At 38.6% G+C, this 27,679-nt stretch overlaps 1 protein-coding gene across 1 annotated transcript in view; it reads left to right on the top strand.

Moving 5' to 3' along the window:
* Positions 1–26,620, top strand: part of SEC24D (SEC24 homolog D, COPII coat complex component) — a 97,425-nt gene extending 70,805 nt beyond the window's left edge. Inside the window, exons 15-23 of the mRNA XM_070757648.1 lie at positions 1,767–1,937; positions 7,817–7,913; positions 9,455–9,600; positions 12,099–12,237; positions 13,718–13,836; positions 18,582–18,761; positions 21,290–21,481; positions 24,843–24,932; positions 25,412–26,620. Coding sequence (XP_070613749.1) covers positions 1,767–1,937; positions 7,817–7,913; positions 9,455–9,600; positions 12,099–12,237; positions 13,718–13,836; positions 18,582–18,761; positions 21,290–21,481; positions 24,843–24,932; positions 25,412–25,552 — 1,275 coding nt within the window. The 3' untranslated portion in view covers positions 25,553–26,620. The remainder of the gene's footprint in view (positions 1–1,766; positions 1,938–7,816; positions 7,914–9,454; positions 9,601–12,098; positions 12,238–13,717; positions 13,837–18,581; positions 18,762–21,289; positions 21,482–24,842; positions 24,933–25,411) is intronic.
* Positions 26,621–27,679: the final 1,059 nt, after the last annotated feature.

Below are 27,679 nucleotides of genomic sequence, written 5' to 3'. Positions count from 1 at the left end.
ATTATAACAATATACAACTTAAACCACTGGTCTTAACACCGCCAAGAATTTTTTTAAAAAAGAGAGGACGTCATCAACAGTCCCTACTACAGGAGGAGAGAAGAACATATCTCTTGCTTGTTTTTCCATTTTTTATGTAAATGTATTGTTTGTCGTTATTGTCTCATTGTATATATGTAAATAAACATTTAAAAAAACCAACATGAAAAAAATATTCAGATCCTTTCATAATGTGCCAAATGATGGAAACTTTCATATTAGGCCATGGATTCCAACAATTCAATTCTTGCCTCAGAATAGGCCCTTCTTGGGAATTACCTCTTACTGACTGGTATTTTTTGGCTTGGAAAGTAAAGTCTTCGTGACGTCAAGGCTCCACCCATGGAATTTTCTATTGGGATTCCCCACCTCCTTTCTAGCCTCCAGATCAGCCAAAAATGCCGCCGCCGATCACAAAAACAGCGCTCCGCCAAGCAGTGCCGCCCGGCTGTAACCTTCTGAAACAGCGGCCTCCAGAACCCGAACCCCGGAGAATGCCGAGAAGCCCCTTGGCTGTTTCAGAAGGTGACAGCCGGCGGCGGCCCTTCTCGGCGGCCTCCCGAACCTGAAAATTTCGGGTTCGGGTTCGGGAGAACGCCGAGAAGCCCCCTGGCTGTTTTAAAAGGTGACAGCCGAGCGGCAGCGCCCAGCCGAGCGCCATTTTGTGATTTTTTTTTCCTGTTTGCATGGATTAATCACTTTTACATTGTTTCCTATGGCAAACAATGTTTCGTCTTACGAACGTTTCGCCTTACAAACCTACTTCCGGAACCAATTAGGTTCGTAAGATGAGGTATTACTGTATCTCCATGTCTGTTTGGACACTGATATCTAAGATTCTTCTTTTTTATTTTTTATTTCTTAGGAGGCAGAATAAAGTAAATACTGGGTGGAAAAGTCCTATTGTAAAATGATTGATATAAAGTTTGGATCATTTGCCTGAGCTATGTCAATTAAAAATGATTGCCCTCCTTTGAGGTAGGGCAAGGGCTAGTTGCTTAGTGATATTGAGAATTCTCAGAGAGAATTCATCAAGAAGGCAATAAGGAGTTTACTAGGAGAGGGGAAACCTTAGCAGAGCTTTCAACTTACTCTGGGCTTAGCCAGCAGCATCTTCCATTCACAAAAGAATTTCAGTTGCATCTGAGTGTCACTAAAAATTATTTCTAATAATTAATTTGTGTCAGTCATATATACGGGTAATAGTCACTTAACGTCCATTCATTTCAGCAAAGCGCCTGTTTTTGCGATGCTGGGATTCCCCTGCAGAATTGCAAAAACGCGGAAGTCTGGAGGTGGGGTTTCCCATGGAGGGGAGCCTCAGGGGAATGCCACCAGCACGAAAACCGGTGCTTCAGCTGGCAAAAGGGGTGAATTTTGGGCTTGCATGCATTAATCGTTTTTCCATTGATTCCTATGGGAAACATTGTTTCGTCCTACGAACTTTTCACCTTATGAACCTTGTCCTGGAACCAATTAAGTTCGTAAGACAAGGTATCACTGTATATTTATATATTTGATTAGTTCCTGAAATAAATAGTATATTCTTGTCAAGAAAACCTGCAACTGCTTTTTGGTAAATGCTTATGCTTTTCAAATTGTTTAGCTCTTAAAACTATATTCAATTGCCTCCTTATTTTTTGCAACCTTATTATTGTTTGCCTCCTTATTTTGTTTGTTGGTTAGTTAGAATGATTAATTCTTTTATATTCTTCTATATTCTCCAGATACTGTTTCAGGCCCAGACAAATATTTACGAGACCTTGGCCAAAGACTGTATTGCCAGCGGTTGCTGTGTAAATCTGTTTCTTTTCCCAAACCAGTATGCAGATATCGCTTCCATGGGCTTTGTGACTTTTCACACTGGAGGAACATTGTACAAGTACAACAATTTTGAGGTAACTGACAAAAGCTTCTATTTTTTTTCTCAGTAGTTTGCATCCTAAGGTCTGTAGATCACTCAGATGATATTGTAGATGGAGCCCATTGTCCCATTGGTATAGGCAGCAAAAGAAACTCCTGGATCATTATTTTACCAAGAGTATAACTTTACCGATAGATTCATGCAGGCACAGAAGGAGTGAAGCTAGCTCTGAGATTTTCACACGAAAAACAGCATAATTAATTCCCCCTTTTCACCATTTGGGCCATTTATTGTCCACTGTCCACCAATCCAAAACATTTCTTAAAAATTTTGGTAAAATAGTCTTCACATTCAGAAGGTTCCCATCACATGCCCTTGAAGTATCAGGAGCTTCTCATGCTGCCAAGATCTCACATAAATTCCTCACCTACCTCCCAGCTGCCAATACATTTCCCCCTAGGCCTATACAATTTATGCATGGTATGTTTGTGTGTATGCTTGGTTTTTAATAAGGGCTTTTAGTAATTTAAATATTAGATTTGTTTTATGCTGTTTCTTATTATTGTTGTTAGCCGCCCCGAGTCTACGGAGAGGGGTGGCATACAAATCTAATAAGTAAGTAAGTAAGTAAGTAAGTAAGTAAGTAAGTAAGTAAGTAAGTAAGTAAATAAATAAATTTCAAGCATTCTCCTCCCCCCTCCCTTCATTTCTGTTGTCACGTTGTAAGTAGAGTTGCATTAGGAGTCAACCTTGGCCATCTGGATTAATAGCTACAAAAATAAAGTAAAAAATGTAAGTGGCCATCTCATTAGATTTTGCAAGATTTTAAAGACTTCAGTGAGTAGAATGGTACCTCTATTTGCGAACTTAATTTGTTCCATGACTAGGTTCTTATGTAAAAAAGGTTTGTAAGAAGAAGCAATTTTTCTCATAGGAATCAATGTAAAAGCAAATAATTTGTGCGATTGGGGAAACCACAGGGAGGGTGGAGGCCCTGTTTCCTCCCAGGAGATTCCTAGAGAGGCCCCACCGAGGCTCCTCCCTGACTTTTCTGGTCCTGTTTCGTCCCAGGAGATTCCTAGAGAGGCCCCACCGAGGCTCCTCCCTGCCTTTTCTGGTCCTGTTTCCTTCCAGGAGATTCCTAGAGAGGCCCCACCGAGGCTCCTCCCTGCCTTTTCTGGTCCTGTTTCCTCCCAGGAGATTCCTAGAGAGGCCCCACCGAGGCTCCTCCCTGCCTTTTCTGGTCCTGTTTCGTCCCAGGAGATTCCTAGAGAGGCCCCACCGAGGCTCCTTCCTGCCTTTTCTGGTCCTGTTTCCTTCCAGGAGATTCCTAGAGAGGCCCCACCGAGGTTCCTCCCTGCCTTTTCTGATTACAGTTTCAGAGACTCGGGTTTGTAAGTGGAAAATGGTTCTTGAGAAGAGGCAAAAAAATCTTGAACACCCGGCTCTTATTCTAGAAAAGTTCGTAAGTAGAGGCATTCTTAGGTAGAGGTACCACTGTATGTAAAAGCAAAAACCACCCACATATTAATCATGAAATCTCCAGAACCATAAAGCCTACAAATTTGCCACATATGTTCTTCTTGACTTCTAGGTACTCAGTAAGAAGTGGTCATTTTTCAAATGACCATCGGAGCTTGACTATTATATTATTATTAACAAACTCTGATACTAAGGAGTTCTACTCCCCCCTCCCAACCTGAAAGGAAATCTGATCCAAATGCAAAATACAAGCAGAGGAGTTTCAGTTTCACTTTTACTTTCACACCAGCAAGCAGCTTTACTACAGAACTGTTGAGCTAAGCCACGCATAGACTCCTTCCTGTCTCCTCCTTGCTCACACAGCAAATACTGTTTGAGTTTCCAAACACCCCTCAACTCTTTCACACACTAACAAGAGACTAGACAGATGAAAACCAGTGGATGCTGGTAGGCAGAGACAGATCCCCCCCCCATTTTCTTATTTATTTATTTATTGGATTTGTATGCCGCCCCTCTCTTTCTTCCTCAGTTCAGACAAATCTGTTCCTTCTATTGTAACACCAGTTAAAGGGAAAAGAGGCAAGAAACATAGGAAAAGATTTACAGGAAAACACAAGTAAACACAAGTAAGGAAAGCTGCCTGTTTCTCCCATGGCCAGGTCTATATGGCATGTTCCAAAGTCACTTCACCTGACAGCCGATAATTCTCCAGCCAGACAGAAAAACCAGGAATGTTGTTTACAGGGAGGTCCTGAGCAATTCATCTGAGGGACAAGTTGAAAGTCTATGCAAAGTCTATGCATTATTTGCTATGCAAATAATGTCTTCATCTGTAACAAAAACCTAGCTTATCATCTGTAATGAAATAATGCAGTCCCTTTTTAGCTACTCACTAATTTTCAAGTTTTAAGTGTCAATTTGTCAAGCTCCATCCCACAGTTTCATAGCAAAGCACGGGTATCAGCTATGTATATATATGTGCACAGTAATGTGTATAATATGTATTAAAATGAAATGCATACACAGTGGATAAAAGAGTCATAAGCACTATTTTGTCAACAATGACAATTTGCCAGCAGCAAGCTTATTTGTTAAATGCAGTACATATCTCTGTTCAAGATTGTAGGTTATGCAATTTCCACCTTCATTGACACAGAAATATGCTGGGCACCTTCTAAAATTCTTCTTAAAATATTTTCCAGAAAGCTTCCCACTGGATAATAGCCTTCATATCCCACTCCCTATCTCAGCCCACCCACTTTGCCCTGAATTTTTTTAACTACAGGGGATTTGACAGGCCAGCTGCTCAAGGCGGGCCAACATTTGTGGCAGGGCCGGAAGCACTCGGCCACCGCCCCCGAAGGCAGGGAAGGGGATGATCACGCAAGAAAGCACATGTCCACCCAGCATGCCTTGCACCTTGCACAGAGCACGATGGGCCAGAGGGTGAGGTGGCAAGTCCTGATATAAAAGGAGACAGTACGCCGTTCCCTGCCCTCTTTGGAATTAATCGTTGGAGGAGGAGGAGGAACTCACATGCGCAGGGCTCCAAGGCCCAGATAGGGCTGGACAATTATTCCCCAGGCCCGTTTGAGGGCACCAGGTGAGAGGGGAATTGCAGGAGCCAGTGAGGCCAGCCCATGAGATGAGGCCCACTCCAGGGCCCTCTGGAGGCACTGGGTGGGAATGGGGAGGGGATAATGCAACATGGCCCAGCCCCCACGCCCTGCCCCACGGGGTCCCTTTGGATGAGTATGGGCCGAGGGGTCGGGCAATGAGGAGCCAGTCCATGATCTTGGAGGCTGGCAACTTTTAAGCTTGGATATGAAGGAGGGGAGCTACCGCAGGCCTACAGGCGACAAGCTGGGGGTGAGCCTTCCTATGTGCCTTGGGCGTGGCAGAGAGCAAGGGAATGTCAAGGCCAAGGTCAAGGTCACCCTTTCCTTGCTTGGCAATGGAGCTTCGCCCATAGTTGCCCAAAAATGTTTGGAATGGAAGTTCCGCCCCTTTTGGTTTTCCTCTGCAGGTTCAGGTTTGAATTAATAAAGTCACTCATAAATCCCAGCTCTGTGGTCTGTGTGCTTATTCCACATCCATTGTAAAACCTCTATTCAGTCAACTGAACTAAATTCATTAACTACATGTAGATTAAATACACAGAAGGTTAAAAAATGCACAGAAGGTTAAAAAATGATGTCGTCCAATTGTACATATACTATGCAAACTATATAATGTACTATTATGAATGTAAATGTATGAATGTGGATTTACCTGAAAATATTAAGATGTAAATACAAGAAAATTAATAAAAATTATGGCAAAAAAAATGATGACGCCCAGGTGGGTGGGCGGAGCTTCGTCCTGCCGCCACTACCAGTTTTCCAAATCATTGGTGGTTGCCTCTACTTGTACACTTAAACAGGCCCAATCCTGTAACATTTCACTCCTGCATCAGGATATTAATTTGAAAATGCAAGGATTAGGGCCTATAGAACGTAAATCTTTTAAGATAAAATTTTCTTTTTATTGCCTAATAATGCCTAATAATTTCCTGTGAAATTCCCCTATATGAAGTTGCTGCAGAATTATTTACTTTCAGACAGTCCTTGGCACTGATCATTTTAGATAACTCTTGTGAGACATACAGATTACCAGGAGAAGAACTCCTCTATAGTAGGATAAATGTAAAATGGTGCTTGGGCATTGGAAAATCTTATGATAAGAACTCTGAAAAAATTATGCAGTAATTAAGGTGTTGAACAAGGACCAAAGAGATAAAAGTCCAGGTTCATCTGCAATCAGAGGATTAGGGTTGAAAATTTGACAGGACATAGTTATTGCCCAAGCTATTTCACAATGTTGTGTGTAAAAATATGAGCAATCTCAAGCATTTATAGGAACAAATAAAGAAGAATGCAGTACATATTTCTATAAGTAGTAAGTAAAATTTTTGTCTCGCAGCCTTCTATACGACTGGAACTAAAATTTTAATCTGATTTTCTTCTCCATTCCAAATAGGATAAAGAAATATATGGATTATGTCCCTCTCTGCTTATTAGTGCTAGACTCCTACAGGAACCATTTATGTTTAGTGGCATTTTCCTGACATTAAATAATTTTAAATCACAATAATTTTTGCATTCATATTCTTTCACTAGGTTTATGTTGAAAATGTGCAATGTAATCTTGTAAGATTATGAAAACATTACAATTATTTCATTAGATTGGGAATATAATATATAACAAATTTCTAACATAACATTTTTATTTTATTTTTTATTTATTTTATTTATTGAATTTGTATGCCACCCCTCTCCGTACACTCGGGGCGGCTAACAACAGTAATAAAAAACATCATGTAAATCCAATACTAAAAACAACTAAAAAACCCTTATTATAAAACTAAACATCCATACAAACAAACATACCATGCATAAATTATAAAGGCTTAGGGGGAAAGAATGTCTCAATTCCCCCATGCCTGACGACAGAGGTGGGTTTTAAGGAGCTTACGAAAGGCAAGGAGGGTGGGGGCAATTCTAATCTCTGGGGGGAGTTGATTCCAGAGGGTCGGGGCTGCCACAGAGAAGGCTTTTCCCCTGGGCCCCGCCAAGCGACATTGTTTTGTTGACGGGACCGGGAGAAGGCCCACTCTGTGGGACCTAACCGGTCGCTGGGATTTGTGCGGCAGAAGGCGGTCTCGTAGATACCCTGGTCCGGTGCCATGAAGGGCTTTATAGGTAATGACCAACACTTTGAATTGTGACCGGAAACTGATCGGCAACCGATGCAGACTGCGGAGTGTTGGTGTTACATGGGCATTTTTGGGAAAGCCCATGATAGCTCTCGCAGCTGCATTCTGCACGATCTGAAGTTTCTGAACACTTTTCAAAGGTAGCCCCATGTAGAGAGCATTACAGTAGTCGAGCCTCGAGGTGATGAGGGCATGAGTGACTGTGAGCAGTGACTCTCGGTCCAAATAGGGCCGCAACTGGTGCACCAGGCGAACCTGGGCAAACGCCCCCCCCCATACATGCTTATTCTAATGTTGGCTTATTTTTTAAATGCTAAGGATATTTTAGAAAATAACTTTAGTATATTTTCATAAATATCTTCTAAATATCTGTTATTTTCGTCAATCTATTTTAAAAGAATGTGGTTTTTTCTATGTATAACAAGCAGTTTGATTTTTCTCTTAATCTGCATGACTATGTGAGAATGTGAAAAGCCTTCAAGTATTAACTAAATAAATTCTTTATTTAGGAGTGATTTAGTGCTTAAAGTTTAAATAAATTAAATAAATTCTTTATTTAGGAGTGATTAATTCCTGACAGTTTACAGTATATCCTGAAACAATTTATGTTGTGCTGCTGCCATCCAGTGGTAGGTATTATTTAGTCATGATTTTCCCAATCTCTCCTTTTTGTTTAGATACATTCTGACAGCCATCAATTTCTCAATGACCTGAGAAAGGATATAGAAAAAAAAGTGGGTTTTGATGCTATTATGAGAGTTCGAACTAGCACAGGTAATAATAGTTCCTATAGAAGTTTCACTATAGAGTTTTTACATGGTTTAAGAGAGTTTTAAAATGTCTTTATTTTTTTACTGGAACCAAATGTAGAGCATTGGGAATTAGTAAACTTCAATATAAAATCTCTCAATTCTTTCCAAATGCATTTTGGGTTTGCCTTGGGTTTTTAGATGAGAAACCACCCAGGTTTCTTCCTGAAAAATTCAATTACATAGGGCAAAATAAACCCATTTGTTGGGATAATAATAATGGATCGTTTGAAAGAAATGTATTTAATTATTTTTTTATTCGATTTTTATGCCGCCCTTCTCCTTAGACTCAGGGTGGCTTACAACATGTTAGCAATAGCACTTTTTAAAACAGAGCTAGGCTATTGCCCCCACAATCCGGGTCCTCATTTTACCCACCTCGGAAGGATGGAAGGCTGAGTCAACCTTGAGCCGGTGATGAGATTTGAACCGCTGACCTTCAGATCTACAAGTCAGCTTCAGTGGCCTGCAGTACAGCACTCTACCTGCTGTGCCACCCCGGCACAGATTGATTATCAATCTTAATTTCAAGCATAGTTTTCTTTTTGAAAGTAAGTTTCCAGATTGCTGCTTCAGCTATGAATAAGGGGACTTTTTACTGGTTTCAAGTTATTTCTTATAAGTAAGGTGACTGAAGTATTTATTTTTCTAACAAATCAGCTTCTCACATTAAAGAAGATGGAGACTGGTACTAATAATGGCACTTGGTGGGCGAGTGTTCTGTCTGGGTTCCCCCAGACGTCAACACCAACTAAAAAGAGTAGCCAGACACGCTGGTAAAAAGCAAAGTCATTTTATATCTTTGAAAACAAACACAGATAACAAAAAACTGTTCTTACAAACTGGAATGCTGTGAAGCTTCACAGAAGAGTCACGACGGCCAGACAATACAACAGGCTTCTTGCTGGCACACACACCACTGTAGATAATAAAACCCACGCCTCCCCCAAGTTTTCAGCCTTCGAGGCCACAAGCCAGAATCAGAGACGCCAAGGATGGAAGCAAGGTCACAGGACTCCCAAAAGATAACTCTCCACAATACAGGAAGGGCGGGCCTGCCTTTTCAACCTTTCTGAGGAGAACCACACCCAAACCCAGCTGTTGCCTATTAGGGATGGAAGTACCTGGCTAATTGTCCCCTTCTTTGTGCTGCCCTTCTCTGCCTCATATCTATGATGGCTTGTGCGTTCTCATCTAATGACTCCAGGCTACTCGCTGGGGAGAGCTCCCCCCCCGGGGGTCTCAGGCTGTTCCCCCTCCTCCTCCTCCTCCTGACATTCCTCTTCCCCGTCTGCCTGGTCCTCCTCCTCCTCCGGTTCCTCGTCCTCCCCCTCTGAGCATGGACGTGGCAGAGTTCCAGCCGTTCCCTGAGGAGCCTCAGACTGACTCACAACAGCCAGTAGGGGAATATGTCATTTGAAGTTACCAGATATCTTACCTATTGCAAAAATGATGCTGGTGGCTTTTATTATCTGTACAATTTACTCTTTTCTAATCCTGACTTAGGTTTTAGAGCAACAGACTTCCTGGGAGCTATTTACATGAACAATACCACAGATGTTGAACTGGCTGCAATAGACTGCGACAAGGCTGTGACTGTGGAGTTCAAGCATGATGATAAATTGAGTGAAGATGGTGGGGCTTTAATCCAGGTAAAAGGTTCCCAGGTCACATGCCTCTTTGGTCTCTCATTACTATACATTGCTATGCATAATCGGTACATATAGTCAGTATGGAGCAACCTGCACTGCCATATGACTTCCCTAACACATGAGTAGTGATTAACCACAGTTAACACAACTAGCAACGTGAGAAAATATTATTTCACTGAAAGAGTAGTAGATCCTTGGAACAAACTTCCAGCAGACGTGGTTGGTAAATCCACAGTAACTGAATTTAAACATGCCTGGGATAAACATAGATCCATCCTAAGATAAAAAATACAGGAAATAGTATAAGGGCAGACTAGATGGACCATGAGGTCTTTTTCTGCTGTCAGTCTTCTATGTTTCTATGTTCATGCAACACTCTTCTGTTTTCCTGGTAGAGAGCTAAAGCTTAGCTGATGATGACAAGACCAGGAATCTTTGTCACAGCGGTAAAGCTCCCATCTACCTTCAGTAAACTACTGCTTTAGATGAGCACATGTTGTCTTGTCTTATTTCTCAATATCTTTACAATACTTGCTGCTTCAGCTGCTGTCATAGTAGGGGAACACAGCAGCATTGAAAGTAAATGTAAGTGGGCCTTTTTAACATCCTGATTTTTTATAGTTATGGTTTATGGGCTTTTTTATTTTAAAAGTGGTAAAGACATCCTTTACTTTAGAATATAGGTAAACCGTAAACCTTCATTTGTAGTGAAAACCTATTTATCAAGACTGTATTCCTTTTCTCCTGTCAATTATAAGCTTTTTAAAAAATTATTTTAACATTTTGCTACTATTATAGTTATTCACATATTTTGAAATATCAGAAATCCTCATGTAAGGGTGGTAAATAATTATTTTTGGCAAAGAAAGTCCCATTCCTTAGTACAACATGCCCTTATTTCAAGCTTAAACATACCAAAGTGATTAGTGCCTTTCTTTGGAATAAAGGACAGAGTCAAGTACATTAAATGAAAGCGAGTGTAAGTATATATGTATGTGTATATATATGTGTGTGTGTGTGTGTGTGTGTGTGTGTGTGTATATATATATATATATATATATATGTCACATGTTTAAGCTGAATTTGAAAATTAAGGGAGACTAGGATAGATCTATTTCGGCCTTATTTTGGCCTCATCAGCTAGCCATACCCACTGGGACTTGAACCTGCAACCTTTGCCTTGTAAGGCAGAGAATTATCCTCTAGGCTACAGTATCCAATCCCTTCAGCTCTGTACCAGGGAAGGGTTACATTTTGTGTCGAATCACCCTGGTATATTGAAGGAACATCACAGCTCCTTTTTTGCCTCTCAGCCCAACCTAGGGCCATTTCCAAGGCAGTTAATTTTATTGATAGCCGACAATTCTATCTGTATGTGTCACATGTTTAAGCTGAATTTGAAAATTAAGGGAGACTAGGATAGATCTATTTCGGCCTTATTTTGGCCTCATCAGCTAGCCATACCCACTGGGACTTGAACCTGCAACCTTTGCCTTGTAAGGCAGAGAATTATCCTCTAGGCTACAGTATCCAATCCCTTCAACTCTGTACCAGGGAAGGGTTACATTTTGTGTCGAATCACCCTGGTATATTGAAGGAACATCACAGCTCCTTTTTTGCCTCTCGGCCCAACCCAGGGCCATTTCCAAGGCAGTTAATTTTATTGATAGCCGACAATTCTATCTGTATGTGTCACATGTTTAAGCTGAATTTGAAAATTAAGGGAGACTAGGATATATATATCGTAGATTTTCACGGGTACAGGTATGACGGTCTTGGTATATTCAGGTTTCTTCCCATGTAGGATTTGGAAATTTCTGGCGACGTTTCGACGAGGTCCCACTCATCATCTTCAGGCTGAAGATGACGAGTGGGACCTCGTCGAAACGTCGCCAGAAATTTCCAAATTCTACACGGGAAGAAACCCGAATATACCAAGAATGTCATATATATATACAGTATATATAATTTTTAAAGAGACTTTTCATTTTCTAAATCTGGAGAAATTATTATATGACAAAAAAATCAATGAACAAATATTGCAATTCATAGACTTCAGTTATACAATTTTAAGTATAAAGTACATGTGAATAAGAAAATAGTTAAGTCCCTGGCATGTCAAATTGTAGGGGTAGAGAGGATCTTTGTGAAATGCCTTGGAAGTCAATTTAAGTGATGCTGCCTTGAAATGGTCCTTGGTCCAACTCATTATAATGTGTTATTTTCATATTCAAAAGAGAAGAATAAAATCCTACCTAAATTTTTGCAATATTTCACATCTGTTATAGTGCCAACATAGGTTTTAACCCTGTGTGTGACATTTAAAGTTGCAGCACTTAGTGAGATTGGTGGCTGCATAAATAAATATAATAAAATAAATTACACTTTTTGACTCAATGTCCCAAATTACTGTTTTAAAAACAAGTTGAAATACTTTCAAAGAAAATGCAAATAACAACCATTTTAAGTTATTTATTATCTTGACTTTGTCATTGCAGTGTGCAATCCTTTACACATCCGTGACTGGTCAGAGAAGATTGCGCATACATAACTTTGGACTCAGTTGCAGTTCCCAGTTAGCTGATATCTACAAGAGCTGTGAGACTGATGCACTAGTTAATTTCTTTGCAAAATCAGGTCAGCTTATAATATGTGATTTGGGAGCAGGGGAGGGAGACTGCAAAGTGATGGTGGACATTTAAAATCTGATAAAACACATGGTATTAAAAATCAGAAATGAACAATTCCTGTCATAGGTATATAAGAAATTGGCAAAGGACAATGATGTAAATTGGCAATGGTTCCTGAATGCTTATCTAGTTTAAGTTTCTGGATAAATCACAAGTTCATACTTTCAGAATTTCTGTGTATCATAGTAATACATTGGTACCTCTACTTAAGAACTTAATTCGTTCCGTGACCAGGTTCTTAAGTAGAAAAGTTTGTAAATAGAAGCATTTTTTCCCAAAGGAATCAATGTAAAAGCAAATAATGTGTGCAAAACCATTAGGAAAGAAATAAAAGCTCAGAATTTGGGTGGGAGGAGGAGGAGGAAGAAAAGGAGGAGGACAGTCGCCGCCTAGAGCGAAGGGAGCGTTTCTTTTCTCTGGACGCTAACAGAGGTTTATTCCCTCTCCAAGTGCCCAGAGAAAGGAAAATGCTTCATTTGCTCTGGACTGCCAAAGCCTCCCTAAGCACCACCGAAAGGCTCCTCTGGCAGCTCAGAAAAGTCCGAGATGGCCGGGATTAAAGGGGGAATGTCAGGAAACTGGCCGGGCTTTCATGCCGCTCTCAAATTTCCTGGGAAATTATTCCGGGCTCGGGTTCTTAAGTAGAAAATGGTTCTTAAGAAGAGGCAAAGAAATCTTGAATATGGTTCTTATCTAGAAAAGTTCATAAGTAGAGGCGTTCTTAAGTAGAGGTACCACTGTATTAATAGAGCACTATTATTATAGTGATAGCATTGAAGCAACAGTATAGGCCCATGATGGCATGCAGAGCCCTCTCTTTATCACTCTGCAGGCATATGAGCCATCACTCCAGCTCATCTTACCACTCATGCACGTGTGCTTCCAGCTAGCCAGCTGGTTTTCAGGTCTCTGCCATGCATGCATGGGGGGGGGGGGGTGGAGTGCATGCAGGAAACATGCACATGTACAGGGGTGGTGTGTGGGGGGGTCATATGCACATGCACAGAGGATGGGGGCACATGGGGTCACATACGCATACATGAGGTGGCCCATGCAGGGCATCACACACATGCATGGGGGGGATCATGTGTGCATGCAGGGGGTGTCACACACGCATTGCACTATGGGTGTGCGCACGCATGCTCTTATACTGTCACAATGTCACATGAACTTTTTCAGCACACAACCAAAAGGTTAGCCATTACTGGTATAGGCCATTTATTGCTGTGGATGGCCATGGTTGCAAAGTTAATAATTTTTACAATGTTTATAATTTAAACCTAATATACAAAGTATTATACTCTATTTAGAAAGAGCAAATTAGGTGAAACTTTTTTAAATATCTGAAATCTGATTTTTCTTCTTCTTCTGTGAAGAGGTATAATGATTAACATAACATATTTTATCATTTTTTTATATAATGATAGCTTATAAAGCCATTCTCAGCCAGCCCTTGAAGACTGTTCGTGAGATCCTGGTGAATCAAACAGCTCGCATGTTGGCATGTTACAGAAAGAACTGTGCTAGTCCATCTGCAGTGAGCCAGGTATTTTATATTTTCAGCTATAGAAGTTTTATTCGGGCATTATTTTGGAAGTATTTTAACATGTAAGCAAAATATGTGATATCAAATTTAGAAATATTGCATCTCCATAGGGTTTAATATGCGGAATTTATTTTTCCCTTAAGTAGACTAAGTGCTTGTGAACATTGTTGAACTTTCTACCACACTTCCTATAATTAAATTAGTTTAGAGACTGCAGGCTGATATTCTATAATGGAATTCTGCGAGCTGTGGAAAGTCCATTATAGAATATAAACTCTATTTCAAGAATCGTGTGCTAAATTTTCAAAATAATGTTGTCAAGTCTTGTCTCAGCAAACAAAGAAGGCTGTTGAGGTCAGGATGGAGGAAAATGGGCTTAACTCTAGCAAGATCAAGTATTAGTACAGTAGTACCTCTAGATACGAGCTGCTCCACATGCGAGTATTCCAAGTTACGAGCCGCGACGCGAGCGAAATGTCTGTTCGACACCCGAGCTCAAATTCGGGATACGAGCCAAGCTTCCACTAGGTGCCGCAAGAATCTCCTTGCTTTCGGTTATCTCGGCGCAAAAAACAAAGTCTAAAGGCATTCGTTCGAGATGCGAGTTGATCACCTTACGAGCTCGGGTCTGGAACGAATTAAACTCGTATGTCGAGGTACCACTGTAGTTCCTTGGATCTCTTAGTTCTAGGATTTTCATTCTTTGGTCTTAAATGGAATAGCTATGTTAGAATGTGTGTACAAAGAGGGAAGTGATGTAATAAACTATAGTAACACAGGAAGTTCACAGGCAGAAGGAGTACATTCCTAGGAAGGTAGTTGAGATAAGAGAGAATCCAAGCCAGAGTTGGATTATGAGGAGAGAGTGTCAAACTCTCTTGGGTGTCAAACTCGTATGTTATGGTGCTGTCATGTGACATTTTTTGACTTTTTTCCTATTTGTGGCCTGTGTGTGACACATCCAGCCCATGGGCTGCCAGTTTGACCCCCTCCTCTAGATTATCCATTAATTTAGGATAGCAAAGGTATAGTCTGGCAAATTTCTGTCTACATGGTACATGCACATAAAGGACTGAATTTTGGCTCGATGTCCTTTTCGGGACTTAATCTGACAATAACATTCCCCCATATGGAAGTAGTGTGCAATACGGGGATTTTCCTGGACTTTGAGATTTTGGGGCAGGTTGTCTGGTTGACCATTCTAAGTTGGGGGTGATATGGAAGATTATTCTTTACATTGTTCCCTTGGGGCACTGTACTTTATCTACGCAAGTCCTCAGTTAATGACTATTTATACCTCCGGAACCGCCTGCTACCGCACGAATCCAGCGACCGATAAGGTCCCACAGAGTTGGCCTTCTCCAGGTCCTGTCAACTAAACAATGTTGTTTGGTGGGCCCCAGGGGAAGAGCCTTCTCTGTGGCGGCCCCGGCCCTCTGGAACCAACTTCCCCCGGAGATTAGAACTGCCCCCGCCCTTCCTGTCTTTCATAAACTACTTAAGACTCACTTATACCGCCAGGCATGGGGGAGTTGAGACACTTTTCCCCCAGGCTTTTTTTTATACTTTGTTTTATGTTTGGTATGAATGTTGCTGTTTGGTTTTTAAATAATGATAGGGTTTTATATGTTTTTAATATTAGATTTGTTCCACTGTTGTTTTGTTTTTTATTGCTGTTGTGAGCCGCCCCGAGTCTTCGGAGAGGAACGGCATACAAATCTAATAAAAAAATAAAAAAATAAAAATACAGCAATTATTTAAAGTTACAATTACTGGCCCTCAAAGTTCCAGACATCCCTGCAATGCCAACAGTCGTGTGATGGAGTTCTGCGTGTTTGGCAATTTGTTTACAGTTATGATAGTTACAGTGTACTGTGGTCATGTGATTGTAAGTTGCAATCTTTTCTGCCAGCTTTCTAGCAAAGTCAATAGGAAAATCAGTAGGGAAGGTTGCAATTTCTTTTATTGATTTTTGATTTGATTTGATTTGATTTGAATGCCGCCCCTCTCCGCAGACTCTGGGCAGCTAACAGCAGTAAAAAAGACAAAAATAACAAATCTAATATAAATAGTAATTTTAAAAACCCCAATTTTAAGAGACCAATCATACAAACAGACATACCATGCATAAATTTTATAAGCCTAGGGGGAAGGGAATATCTCAGTTCCTCCATGCCTGACGACAGAGGTGGGTTTTAAGGAGCTTACGAAAGGTGAGGAGGGTGGGGGCAGCCCTGATATCCGAGGGGAGTTGGTTCCAGAGGGTCGGGGCCACCACAGAGAAGGCTCTTCCCCTGGGTCCCACCAAATGACATTGTTTGGTCGATGGAACCCGGAGAAGGCCAACTCTGTGAGACCTAACCGGTCGCTGGGATTCATGCGGCAGAAGACTTCACAAAGGCAAGAGTGATTGCAGGGATTCACATCACAAAGCAATGCATTATATGAAGTTTTGTTCTAAATAATATCAAAAAAAGTGTTGTTTAATGACAGAAATGTTGCTCCCAATTATTGTAACTTGAGAACTACCTGAATATTATATTTTTCTGTTAAGTGGCTTAGAGATTGGCTGGTTCGTTGGTTAAATAAAGCAGCAGATTGAAAACAATACAGACTTTCTCAGTGTAGATACAGCCAGATAAAATTACACTGGGAAAAAGAATCTGAACTCCAAATACGAATTGAATAATCAAATTATTACAGATAATCCCCACTCGGTTAAAGACCTTGGTATACTAATAACAAAAGATTTAAGTGCCAAAGCCCACTGTAACAACATAGCCAAGAAGGCTTCAAGAGTTGTAAACCTAATCCTACGTAGCTTCTGCTCTAGCAATCTCACACTACTTACCAGAGCTTACAAAACTTTTGCCAGGCCCATCCTCGAATACAGCTCATCTGTTTGGAACCTATATTGCATCTCAGACATTAACACCCTTGAAAATGTCCAAAGATACTTTACCAGAAGAGCCCTTCACTCCTCCACTCGAAACAGAATACCCTATGAGACTAGACTTTCAATCCTGGGCCTAGAAAGTCTAAAACTAAGACGCCTTAAACAAGATCTAAGTATTGCCCACAAGATCATATGCTGCAACGTCTTGCCTGTCGGCGACTACTTCAGCTTCAACCACAACAACACAAGAGCACACAACAGATTTAAACTTAATATTAGCCACTCCAAACTTGACTGTAAAAAATATGACTTCAGTAACCGAGTTGTCGAAGTGTGGAACTCATTACCGGACTCCATAGTGTCATCCCCAAAGCCCCAAAATATATCCACTAAAACCCTCATTGTGTATGGGATAAAAAATAAATAAATATATATATATATATTTTTCATGGCACTATTCTGGTTATTGATTTTAAACTAGTAGATATGGATGGTTTGTGCTTCATGGATACATATTTTTTTCAATTCAAAGAACAAAATGTGTAGAATCTAAGTCAAGATTGTAAGATTTTGTGCTTTGTTACCTCTAAATGTTAACTGATTTACAGTTAACTTATGCTTTCTTATACTGATTTTTAATAAGCTTGCCAAGACATAAATTGCAATTTGAAATAAACATGCTTCCTCACTCACATTTTCACTTAATTATTTTTGTGGTCAGAACTATAAATTATGAAATATAAACCACAATACAAAAATAGCACTTGCCTAAAGCTTAATTATTCAGTGAAGAAGCACAGCAAAGAATTCAGCATTAAAGCTTCATTTTCCAGCTTTAGCTAGCACCTTTTATGGTCCGTATTAGCCTTGGCTGACTATGAGGAAAGATCTAAATGTTGTATTTATCATTCCTCTAAGTGCTACAAAGTTGTGCTGCATTCTCATTGGATTTTGTAGCAACCGCTTGCTTAAAACCTTGGCCTTCAACAGTCTTGGCATCTCTGTATGTGAAGGATAAGATAATCTCTAAATGTCATTGGGCTATAAATAATGCAATACAGTTTTAAACTACATGCAATTTATTATATAAATCTCAGAACAATTTTTGCTTTGTATGGTATATGGTTGACAGAATGTTCTTTCATAAAAGAAAAATATTTTATTGTCCTATAATTGAACTGCAATTTTGAGCTTATACTTCTGTGTTTTTAAAAAAGTACGACTTTTGAAACTTCATTCAATCTCAAATCACATGATAAATTCTTTTGTAATTACCAAGATCCGATCATAAGAGCAGTTGTGACTGGGTAGGCTAAGTCATGTGATCCCTGATTTGTAATGTATGTATATCAGAGGTCCTCGTGGTATGCTGATTGGAGAATTCTGGGAGTTGGTCCATAAGTCTTAAAGTTGCCAAGTTTGAAGACCTCTGATGTATATGATATCAAAAATCAGATTTCGCCATACATTATAGGTACAAAATAAGAATGTTTAGGCAGGGAGAAAAAAACAGGAATTGAATATATTCTCAGAGGTTTTCATATTTTAAAAAAATAATTGATATTAATATTAATTATTAATTAATTTTAAAAATTATTAATATTCAATATTAATAATTCAATATTGAATATACTTTTTCTCATAACACTGATTTATGGGTTGAAATATAAACTGAGTTGTGACATTTGAAGAAAGGAAAACCATTTAAATTAAAGTTCCATTTGTTTATAGAAATCTGTCCGAAAAAAGCAGTTGATTGTGAAACTAATTAGATGCAGATTCTGCTGGAGAAAACTTGGAGTACATGAATGACAAGATATTTTAACTGATCCCTTTTCTTCTTTTTCAGCTTATCCTTCCTGATTCAATGAAGGTGCTTCCTGTCTACATGAATAGTCTTCTGAAAAGCTGTGTGCTGTCTGGCAAGTCAGAGATTCCCACGGATGAAAGAACTTTTCATAGACAGTTGGTCATGTCAATGGATGTTGGTAGCACCCAACTTTTATTCTACCCACAGCTTTTGCCAATTGTAAGTGTTTTGCTATCAGCAGATATTGCGCAATGTCACAGGGCAGTTGCTACGATGTGGAGAATATCTCTAGGCTATCTCTAGTGTAATCTTACAGATGCTTTTCAGTCCATCTGGTCTGAGTTAGTGGTTCTACCATTATACAGTGTTCCCTCGATTTTCGTGGGTTTGAACTTCACGAAAAGCCTATACCACGGTTTTTCAAAAATATTAATTAAAAAATACTTTGCGGGTTTTCCCCCTATACCACGGTTTTTCCCACCCGATGACGTCATATGTCATCGCCAAACTTTCGTCTGCTTTTAATAAATATTTTTTTAAATAAACTTTAATAAATAAACATGGTGAGTAATAATCTAAATGGTTGCTAAGGGAATGGAAAATTGCAATTTAGGGGTTTAAAATGTTAAGGGAAGGTTTATGATACTGTTCATAGCCAAAAATAGTGTATTTACTTCTGCATCGCTACTTCGCGGAAATTTGACTTTCGCGGGCGGTCTCGGAACGCATCCCCGGCGAAAAGCGAGGGAACACTGTAATTCTTTCAGCCCTCAGAGATTGGAAAAAGCCAATATAACTAGACACAAAAACATTTTTTCTGAACACCATTAGTCTGCTAAACAAATAATTCCCTCAAAACTGTCAAACTATTTACTAAGTCTGCACTACCATTACTACTAATTTTTTTCTCATTATTCCTATCCCATTTCCTCCCACTTATGACTGTATGACTGTAACTTGTTGCTTGTATCCTTAAGATTTTTATTAATTTTGATTCTTTCCTCATTGCTTATTTGAGCCCTATGACAATCATTGAGTGTTGTATCTCATGATTCTTGGCAAGTGTATCTTTTTCTTTTATGCACACTGAGAGCATATGCACCAAAGATAAATTCCTTGTCTGTGCAATCACACTTGGCCAATAAAGAATTCTATTCTATTCCATATAAATATGGTAGTGTCATATGGTAGTACTGAGGAAGCACAGTCCATATTGTTCAATCATACTTCCCTCTGGATCAACTTTTAGCCATTGCCAACAGACAAGTAGTTGGTGACCCTCCCACCCTCTACCAGTGTCAAAAACAGACAGACAATAATAAGTTGTGTAATATTGTCTGGTATTGTTGAGTAGAGAAAAATCAGAGCAACTTTTCCAATTTTCTCCCCTGAATAAACTTGAAAGTGATCATCATAGATTTTAATCCAAAAATAAATTATTTGGCAATATTTGTTAATCTTAAGAACACTGCACTCATTTTTGTGACCATATCGCATAATATGTAGAGTTGCCAATATAGAAATAGTCATCTGGCCATTATGGTCATAATGTGTATTTTAAAGCTGCAGAAACTTTAGAAATATTCATAGATGTACAGTCATCATTTCATTGATTCAAAATCTATGTCTCCAAGCTTATTAGGAAAAGGAAGTGTGTGAGTGTTTGTGTATACAAAGAATTGATAAAGAAATAAAAAGAGACTTTATTAAAACATATAATATTTCCCCTGGCTCAGCTGATAAGGGAGGAGAACTTGTGGCTTAGAGAGTAAAAACATTGCCTAATAAGGCAAGCAGCCCAAGTTCGAATCCTAGAAGGGTATGGCTAAGTGATGAGAGCTAAAGAGCTTGAAATAGATCCATACTAATCTCCCTTTATTTGTTTATCAGTTCTTTGTAAGTTTGAAAATATGGTTTGTAGCCTGGATGGCCCCTGGAGTGGGGCTGAAAGGCAAAAGGAAGCAATAGGTTCTCTCCCATATTTGGGTATAACAGGTGACTCGACAGAAAAAACATAAACACATACACACACTTTTAGAAAAGGTTAAATATAAATTTATAAAAGTGTCTATAAAGAATTAATAAAGATGTTAATTGTTCCATATCTTATGTGTTTATTTGAATGTTCATCTGTGGGCCACTGCTGATATCCTCAACCGTCAATCCTGCTTTGGTTGTGTCTCATTGCTCTGCCTCTCAATATCGTTCCTACATACCAGTACAAGATTGCCTATTCCAAGACTAATCACAGTGTTAATTATCTGGTTTTTATGTGTGCATGTGGCTTCAGGTTTATTTTATTTATTTATTTATTTGATTATTTTTTGCTGCCCCTCTCCTTAGACTCAGGGCGGCTTACAACATGTTAGCAATAGCACTTTTTAACAGAGCCAGCATATTGCCCCCCGCAAACCTGGTCCTCATTTTACCCACCTCGGAAGGATGGAAGGCTGAGTCAACCTTGAGCCGGTGATAAGATTTGAACCGCTGACCTACAGATCTACAGTCAGCTTCAGTGGCCTGCAGTACAGCACTCTACCTGCTGCGCCACCCCGGTTGCTGGCAATTATATGAACAGGTCCATACAATGTAATTTGTATGCCATTGCCTGCTTCCTAGCGATGAGGGATAGTAAGTGGCCTAAAGGCATACAGCCAGTTCTGTGTATAAGGCAGGATTAGTTGTTCAGATTTAAAAAACAAAACAAAACATGCAATGAATCTAAGAACTTCAATTTCATCCCGCAGCACTCCATGGATGTAAGTAAAGACACAATTCCTCCTGCTGTTCGCTGCTCAGAAGAACGTCTCTGTGAAGGAGGAGTATTCCTATTGGCAAATTCTCTACGTGTGTTTTTATGGCTTGGAGTCAGTGCCCCACCAGATCTTATCCAAGGGATATTTAATGTACCTTCCTTTGCACATGTCAACACCGAGGCTGTGAGTATAGTCTTATGTATTTGAGAGAGAGCAGTTGAATGCTTTTTAAAAAAAAAATGTATTTCATTTCCAAACTATGATGCAAGTTCCAATGACATGTGAACAATTCAGCCTTAGAAACATAGAAACATAGAAGACTGACGGCAGAAAAAGACCTCATGATCCATCTAGTCTGCCCTTATACTATTTCCTGTATTTTATCTTACAATGGATATATGTTTATCCCAGCCATGTTTAAATTCAGTTACTGTGGATTTACCAACCACGTCTGCTGGAAGTTTGTTCCAAGGATCTACTACTCTTTCAGTAAAATAATATTTTCTCACGTTGCTTTTGATCTTTCCCCCAACTAACTTCAGATTGTGTCCCCTTGTTCTTGTGTTCACTTTCCTATTAAAAACACTTCCCTCCTGAACCTTATTTAACCCTTTAACATATTTAAATGTTTCGATCATGTCCCCCCTTTTCCTTCTGCCCTCCAGACATTACTCCTTTATAAAGATGAGAATGCAGATGTGTAGAAACAGACACAGAAAAAGTTATTTAACTAGTCTATTTATTTCCCAAAATAATGCCTCTACTACCTTCTCCCTGAAACCAAGATGCAATATGCCAGGATTAATAGATTAATAGACAAGTTTTCAGAATGAAACACACAAATGACAGTGCTTAAAGCAGTGTGAATTAGATGTGTACCATTCTATTCTTAGGAAAGTTTTATAGAATCACAAGAATTGGAAGGGACCTCAGATATTGGCTAGTCCTATCACTTGCTTATTGCAAGAGTTGCTGAAACATTCAAGAAAGTGTTCTACTCTCAGGTCTCTGGAAATTTTCCACATCCAGTAAAATCAATTCTTTGAAATAAAACTCACTCTTTATTTTTTCACACAAACCGGATAGATATAAAATGCAACGCAAAGTCAAAGGAGCATGAAGCAAATCACAGTTCTTTCTCACTTTGAAATAATTCTCAACTCAGAGGATGGGAAGTGCGCCAAAATCCATTAGTTCTAAATTCCTAGATAACACACACTCTTGTAAATCAAACCAAGATTCAAAGCAAGATCAGAAGCTCACCGCCAACTTTTTATGAGCACAGGGATGCAGTTCAGGAAATCTCTAGGAGACAAAGCCCATGATTTTAGCATTTCTTTTCAGGGACGCCACGGTTTCGTGGCTGTTCCATGTAACAATGTTGTGAGTCCACACCCCCTTTCCCCAGACACCCTTCTTTATGTAGCCTGGAAGTGTCATCACACCTCAAAGAGCTAAGGCTGTGGATTAATACCTTTTACTCTGGATCTCCTCTCACCTTTTAGCCATTCTTCGATAGTGTGGGTTAATCCATGTATCTTCCCCTAATAAATCTTCCTGACTATCCCATTGTAACATCACCCCCCTCTGTCTCTCCCCAGTCACTGTCTGCCTCACTCTCGGCCTAAGCTTCCTTTGACAGCCCCCCTGGCCCAAGATATCCTGAGGGGCCTGGTTCATCATCTTCAGAATCAGGCATGACCTGAGGTGGACAAGGATCACTCACAACAGACAGATAGCTAGAATCCAACCTCTGAATATTCCAACAAACGGAAGTATATGAAGGGGGAAGACTATGTGGAGAGGGTTTCCTGTTTTAAACTCTTGGGAGTGATCATTAGTCAAGACCTCATCTGGAAAAACAACATGTTCCTGGTGGTTAGTAAGGCTCAACAGAGACTTCATTTAAATCTTCCCCTGACCAATGATTGTTTTAAGTATGAGTGCTGAATGATTGGTTTGATTGGTTTTCCTTTTTAAATTAAATTTAATGGTTGTTTTAATGTAGTATTAATTAATTAATTAATTAATTAATTAATTAATTAATTAATTAATTAATTGGGCTCATATTGTTGTTTTGTTTTGTATATGCTATGAGCCGCCCCGCGTTCTCAGAGAGGGGGGGCATACAAATCCAATTAATTAAATAAATAAATAAATTTCCTTAGAGGCCTGCGGAAAAATCAGGTGGAACAATGGCTGACATCAGTCCACAATGGAAAGTGTCCTCACGTAGTGCATAACAGTAGGGTACGCTGATTTAACAGCCACGGACAGGAAGGCAATACAGAGAGTGATGAATACAGCACAATAAATCATTGGTTGTCCCCCTAACACCACTAGATGATATCATCAGGTCTCGCTGTTTTAGCAGAGTAAGGAAGATACTTAGGGATGATTCACACCCTGGTCAGTGTCTCCTTTCACTTTTATCATTGGGCAGAAGACACAGAGGTATAACCAACCGGACAAACGGGTTTAAAAACAGCTTCTACCCATGTGCTGTTAAACTCCTAAACACAATATTGCACCACAGAGATTAATATGGCAAATTTCACTGGTGCCAGTGTGATGTGTAATATGTATATACCTTGATATAAGATCATACACCAGAGTATGTTGCACAGAATATGATATACATATGGAAACATATAACTAGTTTATTTTCCCTAACTACTTGTGTAAGGATTATCCTTTATATTCATGTTGATTGTATTCTGGTATGGGCTGCACCAGTAGAGGCTAAACCAATTTCGTTGTGTACATAAAGTACAATGACAATAAACGCTTTGATCTATATCACTTCACAAGGATATTTATCTAACTGGTTGACATCTACTAATGGGAGGAAATTGCTTACAGCTAACCTGAAACAAATTTCCTGTGTACTTCAGTTGCATCCTAGGTAAAAAGGAACAAAGCAATTCAGTTCTGTGTAAATCTTAGATATTTTTAGTTATCTGAAGACCACTATCATATCTTCTCTTAATCTTCCTATCTGCATGATAAACAACCCTTTAATGATATTCATAGGAGTTGGTTTCCAGTTCTTTCATTATCTTAGTAATCTTCCACTGAACTGTTTGTTAACATCTGTCTTATATTTGCCTTTTCATCTGGCCTGGTACATTGATCTAATAATGCCTTTATTAATGGCTGTGTCAAATTGTATGTGAATATTGGTCTATTAACCAGTAGGTCCTAGATTGCCTCTATATTTGCTAAATACTATTCAATTATTATTACTTTTGGTGGTTCAATAGAAACATTGAATAGTAGTTTGATGAAATTATATTTTATCATCCAAATCTTCCTTGTAATTTATTTCATCTTTGATCACTAATAAAACATTTATAAATCGTCTTGATGAATTTGTCAATGAATGAGAATTTTAAGAATTTTAAGATAATTTGCTTGTTTCATTGTACCAGTCAACAACTTTTAGTCTTTCAAATCCATTGTAAGAATCCATACGGCATACAATCTTTGTTTTTCCATTTTCATGTGTACTAATTCTGTATCTGTATTTATTCTTTACATATAGTCACATCTTCCAGAACTGGATAATCCCTACTCTTCAAAACTGAGGTCCATAATAGATGAGCTCCAAAGCAAAACACCTTATTCTATGAAGGTAAATGATTACCATATTTTTGGAGTATTACACGCACCTTAGTTTGTGGGGAGGAAAATAGGGGGAAAACATCTACCTACCAGATGTTCATCTGGCTAGCATCCTTAGTCTGTTCAGCTTCAGCACATTATTTTATCCTCTGGTTAGCGCTGAAAGAACCTTTTTCAGAGGGAGTAGGAATGAAAGCAAGCCTGCAAAGACTTAGGGCTGGGAAAAAAACCTTCTTCAGAAAAAAAAATTCAAAAAAGCTTCATTTGGAATATAAGACGTACCCAAATTTTCAGCCTCTTTTAGGGAGGAGAAGGGTGCGTCTTATACTCCGAAAATTAAGGTATTTAAAATTACTCTTATGATTGCCTAATTCCATGCTTTGAAAATATTTTAATAACTTTAACTTTTTTTTTTGCTATTTAATTGAAATAAGATTCAAAGCAGCATTTGTACATTTCGCTGAGTGTTGAACTATTTTTTTTTTAAAGCTTATAATTGTGAAGCAACGGGAGCAAACGGAGATGGTTTTCAAGCAGTTTTTGACTGAAGACAAAAACATCTACGGAGGAACTTCTTATATGGACTTCTTATGTTGCATTCATAAAGAAATATGTCAGCTTCTCAACTAATGGATTTTGATATTTGTCCATTTGTTCAGCAACTATTCACGAACGGCCATCCACCATCAAAAGGTGCTTTATATTGCTACCTTATTGTACAGTTTCTAATTTGGTAGAATAGTGCTTTGTTTCATAATAATGTAGCCATCTATAATTATGTAAACTAGGCAAGTATTTGCTCAGGTATAACTCCTATGGGAGAGCCTTTATCCTTCTTTAAAAGGAAGTTTTCTAATGGTAAGGTTTGAAATCCTGGAATCTGTGTAAAACACACAATTCTCATTTCACACATTTTAATAAACGGCAAAGCATTAAACCCTGTTATATATGATTTGTATTATTCATATAATTTTTTATCCTTTTTATTGTACATTTTGATCTAACAACTTTTTTTCCTCCTTGCTTACATTTAATTTAATGTTCTTGTGCTTTTTATTATTTTGCATGTTTTAGTGCTGTGACATAGCTCAAAATAGTGGACTATTTAGCCCCAGCAAAACATCCAAAGATTGGGATCATGGGAATTGTGGGTCTACAGATATAAATGGCCTGTCCCTGCCTCCCAATCACCTGTTAATTTTGTAAATGTTTTTAAAACTAATTATTTCTTGGGTTGATAAGCAAAATGAGGAATGAAGTCAATGGGGGGGGGGGGGTGTTAAAGTTTTTACATGCAATTTGTATTTAGGACAAAAATAATCTTTTTATGTTGACTATGTGCAGGTGCAATCTCAACATATTCACATGGCCTTTTGGCCAAATGTTTGTTTAATACATTCCAAACTCCCCTTACTGTACAGGAGTCAAAACAACTGAATTGTAACACTTTCTCTATGAGACAGTATTAAGGAATTTGGAATAGTTTTGTTTAGGATATAGCAAAATTTAACGCCTTGCTAAAAGCAAACTAGCCATTGCTATTACTGGGATTTACCTAAAGGATTATTATTGGAATAAATTAACATTTAAACTTTTAAACCTGTTCAATATATTCTCAGACCTGGAAAATGTACTATAAATTGAAAGATACTATTGTTAACTTTATTCCTAAAATAAAAGTTCTTTATTTGATTAAAACCACATGTTTATATATAATTCTTTTAACGGGTTTAGAATTATTAGACCATTATCTGTTTTTTCCAGGTTTTACAGTATTATGTTGAGAATCACATGATCTGGGTATTAATGTCTGGGTTCACACTTAATTAAGAAATTATATAGTGTTAGACTTACAACAATTTGTTTAGTGACTGTTGGAAGTTATGCCACTGAAAAAAGTGACTTACACTGTTTTTTGTTACACTAACTCACCACCATTGTAGCATCCCCCTGGTCATGTGATCAAAATTCAGATGCTTGGCAACTGACATGTATTGATGACTGTTGCAGTGTCCCAGGATCATGTGATCACCTTTTGCAACTTTCTGACAAACGTAGTCAATGGGAAAACCAGAACCACATAACAACCATGTTACCAATTTGATTCTCTTAACAACTGGAAATAAAAGTTGTAAAAGGGGCAAAACTCTGTTAACCGCTATCTTGCTTAGTAATGGAAATTTTGAGTTTAATTGTAATGCTCAGACAAGGATTACCTGGTTATCCCATATGTCCCTGGTTGGTATTCAGCTTAATATTGGATTTTTACTAAGATGAGGTTTTAATCATTCATGATTAAAAGTCTGGCTTAAAGGATTTTAATTTTTTTAATCTTTCACATCTAGGTTTGTGGTTTTGTACCATGTTTCTTGGACAACAAACAATATAGCATTAGAGTATAACATCCATTTTAAAAAAACACTTAAAGCCCCCCCTTAAACCCCCGCCTGTAAATAACATTACTGAAATTGATCCGACTTACTTAATGTTGCTTTATACATACATACATACATACATACATACATACATACATACATACATACGTGTGTGTTTGCATTTTTTATAGTTTTGGAAGATTGCTATGAGACTAATATATATTTGAGCACTAATTTTCTATTATTGGAACCTAAGTTGTTATAAAATTCAGTCACCTGGAAAGTAACAAAGAGTAATATTTGTCCTAGAAATTTGTCCTAGAATGATTTTTATCCAATTAAGAGGGGTTTAAAAGAATATTGGAAAATAAAAAATGTATTT

This window comes from Erythrolamprus reginae, chromosome 7, assembly GCF_031021105.1.
Source record: "Erythrolamprus reginae isolate rEryReg1 chromosome 7, rEryReg1.hap1, whole genome shotgun sequence".
NCBI lineage: Eukaryota > Metazoa > Chordata > Lepidosauria > Squamata > Dipsadidae > Erythrolamprus > Erythrolamprus reginae.
This window is presented reverse-complemented; position numbering and strand designations above follow the sequence as displayed.